Below are 13156 nucleotides of genomic sequence, written 5' to 3' on the forward strand. Positions count from 1 at the left end.
CAAGGGCCCCGCGCTAAACGCTTTCAAGCTATCAATTTCGTTTCAGTGATTCTGCACTTGCTCTATCACTACAGTACTATACCGCCTTCAAGTTTTATGAACGACTGGGTGTTTGAGGTTAGCGATTTGTAGTATAATCTGGCTGTATAGTAAATGAAAAAATACAATTACTCGACTATGCAAGTAAAAAACTTGTGTTTTAATATTTACGTGTTTTTATGTATTTAGGGCCCCTTTATAACAACATATACCACAGGCCCCCACACTAGCTTGATCCGGCGCTGCTGGGGGGGGGGGGTAGGGAGCAATGTTGACGGGGGGGGGGGGGGTGCAGTGAGTCGCGCCGAGACCACGAACGCCCCGACACTCGTCAACGCGGTTTTTAGGCACGGGGGCGACTGCGTTGAGTGTCGCCGATTGTGTGAACACGCAATGCGCACCGCGTAGCGATCAGCGCGCCGCGCTACGAACCCGTCGCCCCTACATCCCGCTCACGGCATACCAACACCGGCGTGACACTCTGTCTGAACCGATGCTGGGACTCCTCGAGGTCGACTCGGCCTCGAATGAGTACGGTGCGACAGCAAAGTCGGCATGCGTGCTGTGAGTACATTTGGTGCGTTATGATCAACATCCGTACCGGCTGAGACAAAAAGGTGATTCTAGCCACGCGAATTCCTCGTGCGCCACGCTGACTTTCCGGCGTTCTCGTTCAACAGCACTTCACCCAACAGCACTTCACCCAACAGCGTACATGGAAGCTATGCGGAGGAGTATTTAATAATTTATTTATAGGGGGGGGGACGGGTGGCGGTTGTGGGGTGTGGGAGACTAAAAGAGGAACGAGGTGGTCAATAGCTCAGCTCTTTACAGTCAGGAGTCGGAGAAGATGGAGAAGGCCTTGTGAGTTTGGGTTTGAACAGGGATCGGACTTTCAATCGTGCGCATGGAACAGATTGGCGAACGCGTGAGTAGCGAGCACCGTGATTAAGTGACGCGCACGCCGCGAGAGACTCCGTCGAGTTGGGAAACATTTTGAGTTCGTACAAAATCCCCCCCCTCCTCCTCCATACGCCCACGTTCGCTACCACTCCCTCGTCGTGAAAAAAAAAGAAAAAACTTGCCCCACCCACCGCTTACACCCCGCTCCACGACATCATCGCCACAACCCAGTCCAGTCCGAACCCATCCACACCACCACCACCACAACCCCACCCCACCCGCCTAAATAAACCCGCACGCCGAGGGCCGACTTCACTCACTCACTCTCCTCCAACGGCGGCGGCAGCAGCGAGCAAAGCAGAGCGAGAGAGGAGGCGGAGATCCGAGACCACGAAGAGACGCCACCCCGATTTCATCCGCAACCATGCCCAAGTGTCCCAAGTGCACCAAGGAGGTGTATTTCGGTGAGGGTCGCGTCTGTGAGTGTGTGAGTGTGGCGTGTGTGTGTATAGGTACTCGCTAACAACACTTGCCCCTACAGTCTGTTAAGGCTATATGGGGGATCTTTGTCTTTGGTGTGCGTGTGGGGAGCGGTGGCGTAGCGGTTAGCGCGCTGCGCTACGAACCCGGCGACCAGGATTCGATTCCCGCTCACGGCCAATACCAGTGACGATTATCTGAATCGGTTCTGAGCCTCCCCTAGGTCGATTCAGCCTCAAATGAGTACCTGGTGCGGTGCGTAAAAACATCGCCACTAGGGAGACAAAGGCGGCCGGGCGTGGTGCTGGCCACCCACCCCCTCGTGTGTCGTTCCGGCCTTCATAGGTGCTCGCTCACAGCACTTGCCCCTATAGTCTAGGGCTTTACGGGGGATCTTTGTCTTTGTTTGTGTGGGGGAAGTTGACACAGTAGGGGGCACAGCTGGTGCATCTGCCAGTCATCTCAGTCAGTCAACCCTTATGGCACACCTGGGTCTGTCCCGTGACATCCTTCGTCATCGAGCCTTCGACGAGTTCACGTGGCCTCAAAGTGCACCTGGCCTGGCACGGACGCCGCGGTGACGTCGCCGCCACTGAGGAGCGAGTGTCGGGTGTCGGCATTGTATTGGTATTGGCGACGAGAGCGAGGTTGAGAGAGTGTGTGCGTGTGGGTGCCAAGCGGGCAGCTGTTAACACGCTGTGCGTCGCGTGTCAGCCGTCACGTTGACGCCTCGCTTGCCATCGCGCGCCCTGGGGGGCCCGCCCGAGAGGTCGTGAACGTGGCCGCGGCATTCGTGAGACGCAGGTGTGGACAACATTGGTGGTGATGATACGGCCAGAGTTTAGGGGCGGCGGTGTGATCGGGCGGGTGGCGGTCACGTGACGACTTCTCACCAACACGCTGGTCAGTGCTGAGCTGGTGGGAGCACGGCAGTGCAGTACAACGATCGCTCGTGCTGCACTTGACTGTCTCCTGTCCACCACCTGACACTGACATGAGCCGATAGCATCTGTTATGTGAAGTACCGGTAAGTACGCTGGACACCCAGGTTGAGGCACACGTATCTTTATTACAAGTTGTCGGTACAGGACAGCACTAGAGGGGGTAGCGGCCCCCTCACCCGGATAACTGGGGATACACCCTAGCTAATCCTGACCTACTCCCAAGTCCTCCACTAACGGGCTAGGGGAGGCTAACTGGCCCGACACTGGTGAATCGGGCTACGGTCTCCGGAGTCCCAGGGTACTGACCCTGGTTCACGGAACCACGCCTCTGGCTTGATCCTCCGCAGCCCTGACAAGGGCGGCGTCGAGGGGAGTCCAGGGCTTCTAACTAGGAGATCTTCCTTCTTCCTCCTTCGTTCCCAGACTGAGCCACGAGCTCTCTCTGTCCTCCCCTTTTATACCCCCCGTCAGGATCACAACCCCCCAGGCTGCCTGATGCGGACGTCGCTGCGGGCACCCCCCCCGTGTACTCCCGGAGCTCCGCCCACTGTGTTTATTCCCCGTTGGATCCCATGCACCTACAGCCCTCCCGTAACAACCCTACATCACTCCCCCCATTACAGCTCGCAGCCGTCCCGGCTGCAACAATTCCAATAAAGGAACATTTACCCCTCAACCCCGTGTGTGCCTCATTTTTTTTCAACAAAATGCAAATTGAACAACAACAACAAGAACGACAAGAAGAACAAGCACACCCCCGAAGGGAATGTCCGACGCACCCCCCCCCCCGTATAAATACGAAATCCGTAAAAGCGCGTATATACAACTAGCCAGGAACTCCCCCAGCACACACAGCACACCCACGACACACAACGCACCCACAACACACACAATGTGGCAGGAGCGCACCACCGACGCAGCATACAGTAACCATGACACGTGAAATAAAAAAAAAATTTCTTCTTTTTGTATATTATAAGAGTCTGCGCATCTTAGCGCGCGTCCTTGCCGCAGGCCCGTCACACGGGGCAACCCCGGACGGCGGACCATCCGGTGGCGGCTGTCCCTTTCGAGATGAGGTCGCGATTGAAGTGGCGCGACCGTCGGCATCACCCGTGTGGGTTGTAGGGCATGAGCCCGTCATTCCCGGTGCACCGGATCATGTTGCTGGAGCTTGGGAGGAGGAGGCCCGGCGTCCCGTCGAGGCGTCGTCCCGCGCTGTCGAGGCGAGCGGCACCCCAAGGCGACGTGGCCCCGAACGCCGCAGTTGAAACACCGCGGACCCCCCGGTGGAGACGATGGACGGTCGAACCGGCTTGAGCCGTCCCGGCCCGCCCGTGCTCCTTGCGCCTGTTGCCGTCGGTGGTCGACGGCGTAGAGCTCCTCCGTCTGAAGGGTGGCTGCAGCCACCGCACGCCCGGCCGATGCCCTGCTGGCTTTCCGCCGCAGGGACAGAAGGTTGGCGTGAAGGAGGCGCGCCGCCTGAAGAGAGGTCATCTCGGCGTCCTCCTGTGCGACGACAGCGATGTCCAGGTCGTCTGCCAGGAGGAGGATCTTCTCCGTGACCATCGCGTCCACGCCGTCGTCGTCCATACGGGGAAAAGCCGTTTTGGCCAGCGCCAGGAGGCTCGTCCTGTATACCAGGGGCGACTCTTTTTCACCCCGCTTGCGGTCGTAGAACTGCTGTCTGCATTCTGCAGATGGTCCATAGACCCCAGCCAGCAGTTGTAGCGCCCTCGGCAGAGTAGAACGCTTCTCTCTTGGCGCCGATGTGAGGGCGGCGAGCGCGTCGGCGTCGAGGAGCGCCGGCAGCGCGCAGAGGGCTTCGTCGTCCGACCACCTAGCCATTTCTTGGTGGGCGATGAAGCGACGCTGGAAGCCGCCCCAGTCGCCCTCCGCGCCAACAAATTCCTTCAGCGGAGGTAGGCGTTGTTGCAGCGCAGCGTTCGCCTTGGAAGTCTGCAGGCTGCTATCCCCAGGACTCGGCTGTGCGTCGGCGCGAATGGCAGATGGAATCGCCTGTCGCAGCCGTGATGACGTTCCCGCCGCTGGCGATGATGCGGCTGTCCCAGCGAGAGCGGTGTCGGACCCAAGGTTTAGCCCGGCCACGCCCTCTGCAGCTGCCGTGGTGATGGCGGGAAATTCAAAGTTGGAGTCTTCCGAAATGGCGGGAAGGCGCTCCGGTCGTCGACTCCCCTCGCCCCGTGGTGGACCACCAGCCCCCAGCCGCGTGATGTTTTCCAGCGTGGCGGCAGCGGCATACAGCAGCTCCGCCAGCCTCTCGTGAGCCAGCCGTAGCGCGTCTGGCTGCGGCCCCTCTTCATGCCGATGCCCCGGCAGGAACGCGTCAGGCCCCGGCTGTACCATGTCTTGGTGAGCCGTCTCGGGCTCAACGATTTCAGCAGTGTCCTCGTCCGGCACTCTGGCTCGAGCTGTCTGACGTGTATCCATGTTCGTAATACTTCTGACCCCAGATGAAGTACCGGTAAGTACGCTGGACACCCAGGTTGAGGCACACGTATCTTTATTACAAGTTGTCGGTACAGGACAGCACTAGAGGGGGTAGCGGCCCCCTCACCCGGATAACTGGGGATACACCCTAGCTAATCCTGACCTACTCCCAAGTCCTCCACTAACGGGCTAGGGGAGGCTAACTGGCCCGACACTGGTGAATCGGGCTACGGTCTCCGGAGTCCCAGGGTACTGACCCTGGTTCACGGAACCACGCCTCTGGCTTGATCCTCCGCAGCCCTGACAAGGGCGGCGTCGAGGGGAGTCCAGGGCTTCTAACTAGGAGATCTTCCTTCTTCCTCCTTCGTTCCCAGACTGAGCCACGAGCTCTCTCTGTCCTCCCCTTTTATACCCCCCGTCAGGATCACAACCCCCCAGGCTGCCTGATGCGGACGTCGCTGCGGGCACCCCCCCCGTGTACTCCCGGAGCTCCGCCCACTGTGTTTATTCCCCGTTGGATCCCATGCACCTACAGCCCTCCCGTAACAACCCTACATATGCACGGTGGGCCACACCTGCGCATGCCGTAAGCTGACTCCCGCCACTGGGAAAGCTTGGGTGGGTGGTGGTGGTGGATGGTGACCCATCCAACTATGATATATCAAGGTTTTTTCGGTAAAGTCACGTAGAAAGTAAAATAAAATAAAAACAAAAATCACGACGTTTCGGAGGCAACACAAGTCTCCGTCATCAGGTGGGATCAGGTGGGACCGTCACAGCCAGATTAGCTGCTAATCTGGCTGTGACGGTCCCACCTGATGACGGAGACTTGTGTTGCCTCCGAAACGTCGTGATTTTTGTTTTTATTTTATTTTACTTTCTACGTGACTTTACCGAAAAAACCTAAGAAGATGATTCCTTGCAGTCACGAAAGCTTCAAATCTAGATGTATCAAGGTTCAACCCTGCTTAGCGTTGGAGATCGGACGAGATGGGGCGCATTCCGGGTAAAATGTTCTTAGGCGGTAGGTGACAGGGGTCGCGTCAAAGGTCAGATTTGTACGGTGGGGGGGGAGGGAGTGGTGGGGGTGAATGGGATAAGGAAACGCGTAAACTATGACAATGTAGGCGTCGGTTCGATCCCGACCTTGACGCCTGCTGCTCTATATTTGAAGTTTGCGTGTCTCTCTCCCCGTGATCGCGTGGATTTTTTTTCGGGGTCCTCCGGTTTTCCCTCCACATTTAGAATCGGCATGCGTATTCGGCCGCTCTACTTTTTTCCACGACGATAAGCAACTTCGTTTTTTGCGGCCAGGTCGCTTCTAAAAAAAAGAGCTATACAGCCCAGTGGGCCTTACCTGGTAAAATAAAAATAGTAAAAAAAAACACGCACACAGCTGATTCCGCCTCTGCCACGCTTCGAAACGTCGTGATATTTTTATTTATTATTTTTCTATCTACGTGGCTTTACCGAAAGACCCATAGAATAAACACCGTGGCGTGAGCTGCTTCTGCTGCTACTGCTGCAACTGGACGACGACTTTCCACACGAGCCTGGGTCACGGGCGACCTTCGCCGAACAAACTAACGAGCCCACCCACCCCCCTAGATATTAGACAACGCAATACGCGGCAGCGGCAATGTAGAGGTGCCTTCACTGCTCACCCATGCCACACTCCCTCCCTCCATCCCTCCCTCCAGCTGGGAGGGAGTGTTGCTTTAACACCCGCATCAGGGTAAGCGTGGCCTTCCCGTGCCCGTGTAATAAGGCACCTTTCCCGGGCCTTCTCGGCGCACTATCCCCGTTTCTTCCTCGATGTTCGTGCCGCTGATCCAGTGCGGGCGGCGCGGTATGTTCGTATGCATGTTGAACTTCTTTCGCACCGCGCTCATCGGAAGTAAGTCCTCCACCTAAGCCGGTTCCACCTACTGCACACTTCCTAGGAACTGGACCTCACGTATGTTGTTGGAGCAGCCTGTACTGCACTGACCATTGGTTTTCCAGCCACGCCGATAACAATAGTGGCGAGTGATGGTTCGTTCGTCTTTGCCAAAGTCCCCGGCCATCCCCGTAGTCATCTAGCTACGCCCTTCCTTCACCAAGCTGCACTGACCAGCGTGGTGAAGTATGGTCAAACAACACTCCCCTATGACCGTCACGGAGTGTGAGAGGGAGACCTTTATCCAGCAGTGAATTAACAAAGGGGGTGATTGGTAAGTGAGTAGTTAGTGACGATGTAATGGAGTGATTTATACATCCCTTCTGTTGATGGGTTCTGCTGTGATCCCGGCTCTGTGACTGCAGGGTGCGTGAGTGAGTGGCTGTGGTCGGACTGTATTATTATCAGCAGAATGCATCTGACTACGGAAACGCTTTTTTTGCATTAAAAAAAACCGGTATTAACAAAAGCCTGATTTTAATCAGTGAACGCGAGCTACTACGAGTTAGGTACAATTCCACGTAAAAAAAAGAAAATTAAGATATCAATATATCCGTACAAAGACAGCGTTTCTCGGCAATTGCCCTGGAAAAAAGAGGGTGGGGGGGGGTAATTATCCCGAAACGTGAGACTCGTGAGGTTCCGCTTGGTAAACAAGTTCTGTATGCGTAAATAAAATATGTATTTACCTCCCCTCCCACCCCCCCCCCACTCTCCTCCTAGCCGAAAGGGTCACCTCGCTGGGTAAAGACTGGCACCGCCCCTGCCTCACCTGCACCAAGTGCAAGAAGACGCTGACCCCTGGCTCCCACGCCGAGGTGAGACGCGGACCGGAGTACGCGGAATGGAGTGAGCGATTAAGCGGTGTTCGGACAGACTGTCGAAGGACTGGAGTGTACGGACTGGAGTAGACGGACTGGAGTGTACGGACTGGAGTGTACTGACTGAAGTATACGGACTTGAGTGTACGGACTGGAGTACACGGACTGGAGTACACGGACTGGAGGGTACGGACTGGAGTATTAGGACTGGAGTGTATGAACTGGAGTGTATGGACTGGAGTGCACGGACTGGAGTGCACGGACTGGATTACACGGACTGGAGAATTCGGAATGGAGTGCACGGGCTGGAGTGTAGGGACTGGAGTACACGGACTAGAGTGTACGGACTGGAGTTTTCGGACTGGAGTGAACGGACTGGAGATTGCAGATCGCAGAGTGCTGTAGGGTGGCACCCTGACGCGGGTAGACGTCCTGGAGTAATGTACGGGTAGTCCTCGACTTACGAACGGGATCAGCTCCTGCACCCCGTTCGTAAGTGGAGCGGTTCGTAAGTCGGAACACAATAATGTGCTGCATTCAAATGCACAAAGAAACAGTGTTTTAGCAAAAAAGTGAAAAATTGTTAAACCCATCAATAAAAAGAACGATTGCACATTTTCGGGTGATACTGTAATACGTAGAGTAAGTAAAACATAAAGTACCATAAATAGAGAAAAAAATCCGTTTTATTTTGACTTATCTTAAGTCCCGATGCTGGCTTGCTTATTGCACAAAAATAAAGACCAAGATCCCCCGTATAGCCTTAACAGACTGTTGGGGCAAGTGCTGTTGGCGAGCACACGAGGGGGTGCGTGGCCAGCACCACGCCCGACCGCCTTTGTCTCCCTAGTGGTGGTGGTTACACACCGAACCAGGTACTTATTTGAGGCTGAGTCGACCTAGAGGAAGAGGCCCAGGACTCCACAATTGCACAAGCGGGAATCGAACTCAGGTCACCCGGTTCCTGGCGCAGCGCGCTAACCATTGCACTACTGCTCCCCACAAACACACACACGCGCGCGCATGCACACCCACACGTGCACACTCAATCACTTTCAGACACATACATGTGCGTGCGTGCGCACGTACACACACACACACCACACAAACACTCACTCCCAGCGCGAGGCTGCCTCATCACATGTCATTGAGGATCGATCCTCTGAACAAAATAGTTCAGCGGTTCAGTTTGCAAGTATTAGTTTTGCATTTCAAGTCGATCTTAGAAAAAAAAATGGAACCTGGTTCGTAAGTGCGGACGTATGTAAGTCGGTTTCCGTAAGTCGAGGAATGTATGTATATGAAAAGATTGTCCATACTGGATAGTACGGACTGGACTCTACGAACTGGACTGTACGGGCTGGAGCCAGAAGTGCTCTGGATGAGCGCTACTAACCGCGCGACCCTTGCCACGTGCGTCTTCGTGCGTTTCTGAATCATCAGCACGAGGGGCAGCCGTACTGCCACAAGCCATGCTACGCGGCGACGTTCGGCCCCAAAGGTAATCACGCAACAAGTCCCCTGCTGGGCCTCCCAACGCCGCGTCTTGTTTGTGGGACTTGTTTGACCATACTTGTGATACTTTTAGGTTGTTTCGGTAAAGTCACGTAGGTAAAAAAAGTAAAATTCTAATTTATAAAAGTAAAATTAAAATCACGACGTTTCGAGGGCAACGCAAATTTCCGTCTTCAGGTGGAACCGTCACAGCACGATTGCCGTATCAAGCGTTTCTCAGAGCACGCCGTGGGCCTCCCCCTAGGTCTACCCGGCCATAAATTAGATCGTAGTGCCGGACCACATCACAGCGTCGTGCGCCGACATGACTTGTCCCCAACTGAGAAGGAGCGACTGCCACAAACAGCGCAATGAGTCTGCCCTCAATTCCAAGAAGGCCCATTGCCCCAACATGTTTATTTCAAGGCAGCGTTGAGGTGTTTTTGTTTTCGTGTTGTTAATTGCGCTTGTTTGCCAACAGCAGCAGCATCACAATTTGTTTTCTCACTTTGGAAGCCATGCTTGTACAGTTCTCTCCATGATTTCGTGTTTATTATTTTTAACCGAACCCCATTACCACCCCCACCATTATCACATCTCCCTTTGCGGGTGAGATCATGACAGTCGTTGCTGTTGTTGTTGTATCCGTCACCAGTCTCGGCAAGGCACGGCGGTGACAGGTGGCGTTACGCTCTCGTCACGTGCTCTATCCGCTGTCCCCATCCAGGTTTCGGTCACGGTGGCACGGAGAGCCACACGTACAACTAGTGGGCGTGTCCATCGTCCACAACGCCACCCCCCCCTCCTCCACCGTCACCGCGCTACTTGGTACGGTCCAAAGCTGCACTTCACCCACACACAACATAATCACACATTACCAATCCACTGCCCCCCCCCCCGCCCATCATCACCACGCTACTTGGTACAGTCCAAAGTTACACCTAATCTTGCACTTCTAATCAGACATTACCAATCGACTGCCCCCCCCCCCCATCATCACCACGCTACTTGGTACGGTCCAAAGTTACACCTAATCTTGCACTTCTAATCAGACATTACCAATCCACTGCCCCCCCCCCCCCCCAATCATCATCACCACGCTACTTGGTACAGTCCAAAGTTACACCTAATCTTGCACTTCTAATCAGACATTACCAATCCACTGCCCCCCCCCCCGCCCATCATCACCACGCTACTTGGTACAGTCCAAAGTTACACCTAATCTTGCACTTCTGATCAGACATTACCAATCGACTGCCCCCCCCCCCCATCATCACCACGCTACTTGGTACGGTCCAAAGTTACACCTAATCTTGCACTTCTAATCAGACATTACCAATCCACTGCCCCCCCCCCCCCCCCAATCATCATCACCACGCTACTTGGTACAGTCCAAAGTTACACCTAATCTTGCACTTCTAATCAGACATTACCAATCCACTGCCCCCCCCCCCCAATCATCATCACCACGCTACTTGGTACAGTCCAAAGTTACACTTAACCTTGCACTTCATGCACGTGCATTATTATAATCCGACATGATCAATCCAATGCTTCCCCCCCTCCTGTCCCACCATCACCGCGCTACTTTGTACAGTCTAAAGCTACACTTTGCCGAGCACTTCACGCATGCACATCATCGTAATCAGACATGACCAATACACTGCTGGATGAAGGCCTCTCCAAGTATCCTGCCATGGCACAATCCACCCAACACCTCCACACGAACTAATGTCATCGTTGTATCTCTTCCGTGGTGGAGGTTCTCTCTCTCTGTGTGACGCGTTCCATCTCCTCGGCAGCCACTTCATCTTCTTGATCACCGTCTTTCATCCCTTCCAGGGATGCGTCCTGCCAAAGCCGACTTACTTTTCTGAATGATCGATCCACTGCTGGATGAAGCCTCCCCTCTCTCGACTTTATAATAATTAATGAATTACCAACCCGACCAGCAACAACACCACCTCTAGCACCACCATCATCATCCTCAACATAAGTCATCATCGACCCCGCCCACCACCGTCAACACCTTCAACATCACCACCACCATCATCGACAAAAATGTATAACCATTAACAACACCGCCACCATCATCATCCTCAATATAATAATTAACCACGCCACCATCACCACCACACGGACCACCACCATAATCCTCAACATTACAATCATTAACCCCACCATCACCACGCCCAACACCACCACCACCACCACCGCAATAATCATCTCTAACCAGCGCTATTGCCGCACACCACACACTGAAGCTGTAAAAAAGCAAAAACGCAATCACAGCAACGAACAGTGTCCCCCCCCCACGACCGCCCCTCCCACGCCCCCCTAGTAAAGATGCCGCGCCCTGCAGACCGCTTCAATCAGCTTCGGTCAAACAACCCGTGCGGGCCGATCCAGCTGCTGCTGCCTGGGGGTCGTTTCAGGACTGCGCAGGCCATGTCCCTCCATCACTCTCTCTCTCTCTCTCTTCCTCGTGTGGTTCTGTTATTGGTGTATAAACAAACCGCACAAGTAAATATGTATCGGGCTCGCATGAAGCGATTCTGGTGAAGCGCCAGATGTTTTTTTTATCGTAAAGGACCATCGCTCGGTTAGTTATGGGTCACACTCCGACCCCAAAGCCGTGTCAAACGCACAGCGCAAATGCCGTCGTTATCATCTCGCCGCGTCGTCCCTTAGCCTCTCGTCATATTCGATCAGGAATGCGTTTTCGAACCCGAGGTTGCGAATTCATGCCACATACTGTAGCTCTCTCCGTCCCATCCGTCTGTAACGACGGGGGGGGGGGGGGGGGTGCACGTGAACTCTGCTCAGGATGAGTCGATGCGATTGAAGCTCCGTTTAGGGTTGTGGTGCGGTTCGGGACGTACTCTTATCGAGAAGCAGACACACTCACCCAAGTGTTTCCCCTCGATAGAAGTGCTCGTACACACTGCACTTGCCCAGATGGTCCGAGGCTAAGCGGAGGGAACCTTTGCCTCTTTCTCTCCACAGGATGAGAGGAACGGAGAGTGACACCACGCCGCCTTCATCACGTCCTGCTTACACTCAAGAATTGTGTTTTTTAATCCCATTGCATTTGTTACCGATCACAATGAAATAATAAAACCGTAAACGAAACCTCGTGTGTGCGTCGTCTCATCGCTTGTCCCGACGCATTGACAGAACCACAAACTCACACGGTCAGTAATTGCCCAGCACAATGACAATCGCCATCAAGTTCAAGTTCATTTATTAGGTATAGCCCTGTGAGCCATTCGGCTCTTGAATCGGGTGCAACCGCAACAAACAAAAAACAAAACACATGAAAAAAAACCATCTTAAAGTGAATATGTGACTAAGTGCAAACGGAAAATCCAAGAAAAAACAGCAAAATATTGCAGAAAAAACACCGTACACCAACGCTGTGTGCAAAAATCCCAATCCACTGCTCAATGAATGCCCTACCCACCCAGACCTCCGCCACCCCTGCGTTACGTGTGCATGTTGAACTTATTTCGCATCTCGTGTTCCTGCGATGTCACAATCCACCCAGCGCCTGTCTGCCTGTGGGTAAGGGAGTTCCAGACAACCGAGACAGAGGAGGTGGAGGAGAGGATTGAGATACCTCCAGCTAAGTGAACGATGACTGGCAGATAAGCAAGTTATTTTTTGTCGAGGTCTCCTCCATTCTCAACTAGATTTTATTTTGGTATTTTACCAGGTAAGGGCCACTGAGCGATGTAGCTATTTCTCAGAAGCGACCTGGTCGCAAATGATAGCTCAACGAAGTGGCTTATCACGTGGACACTTACAGCAGTCACATACACGAAACGCACGTTTCTGAACGTGGAGGGAAAAGACGCGGGGAGAAAAATCCACGCGACCACGGGGAGAAATTACAAACTTCAAATATACAGGCGTCAGGGGGCCTGGATCAAACCCACGAAGTACCACCTGACATCCAGGGTCTATCATGCATCCTACACACGCACCATATCCATGACAACCTACTCAATCCTGACTGCTTATGCATGCCTTCGCTGTCAGTTTTTTGTCGAACGTCGAGGTTGAGTGCTCTGTCCTTCCTCTTT

General features: G+C 54.0%; 1 protein-coding gene across 1 annotated transcript; it reads left to right on the top strand.

The window, feature by feature from the left end:
* The first annotated feature begins 352 nt into the window (after positions 1 to 352).
* On the top strand, positions 353 to 12203 carry CRIP1 (cysteine rich protein 1). The gene is made up of 5 exons (XM_078610230.1): positions 353 to 1406; positions 7480 to 7574; positions 9021 to 9078; positions 9799 to 9899; positions 12078 to 12203. Exons 1-4 carry the CDS (start codon positions 1367 to 1369, stop codon positions 9837 to 9839), a joined length of 234 nt encoding a protein of 77 aa, XP_078466356.1. The 5' UTR covers positions 353 to 1366; the 3' UTR covers positions 9840 to 9899; positions 12078 to 12203.
* The last annotated feature ends 953 nt before the right edge of the window (positions 12204 to 13156 follow it).

This window comes from Lampetra planeri, chromosome 33 (assembly GCF_965212315.1).
Source record: "Lampetra planeri chromosome 33, kcLamPlan1.2.h2, whole genome shotgun sequence".
Classification (NCBI taxonomy): Eukaryota; Metazoa; Chordata; class Hyperoartia; order Petromyzontiformes; family Petromyzontidae; genus Lampetra; species Lampetra planeri.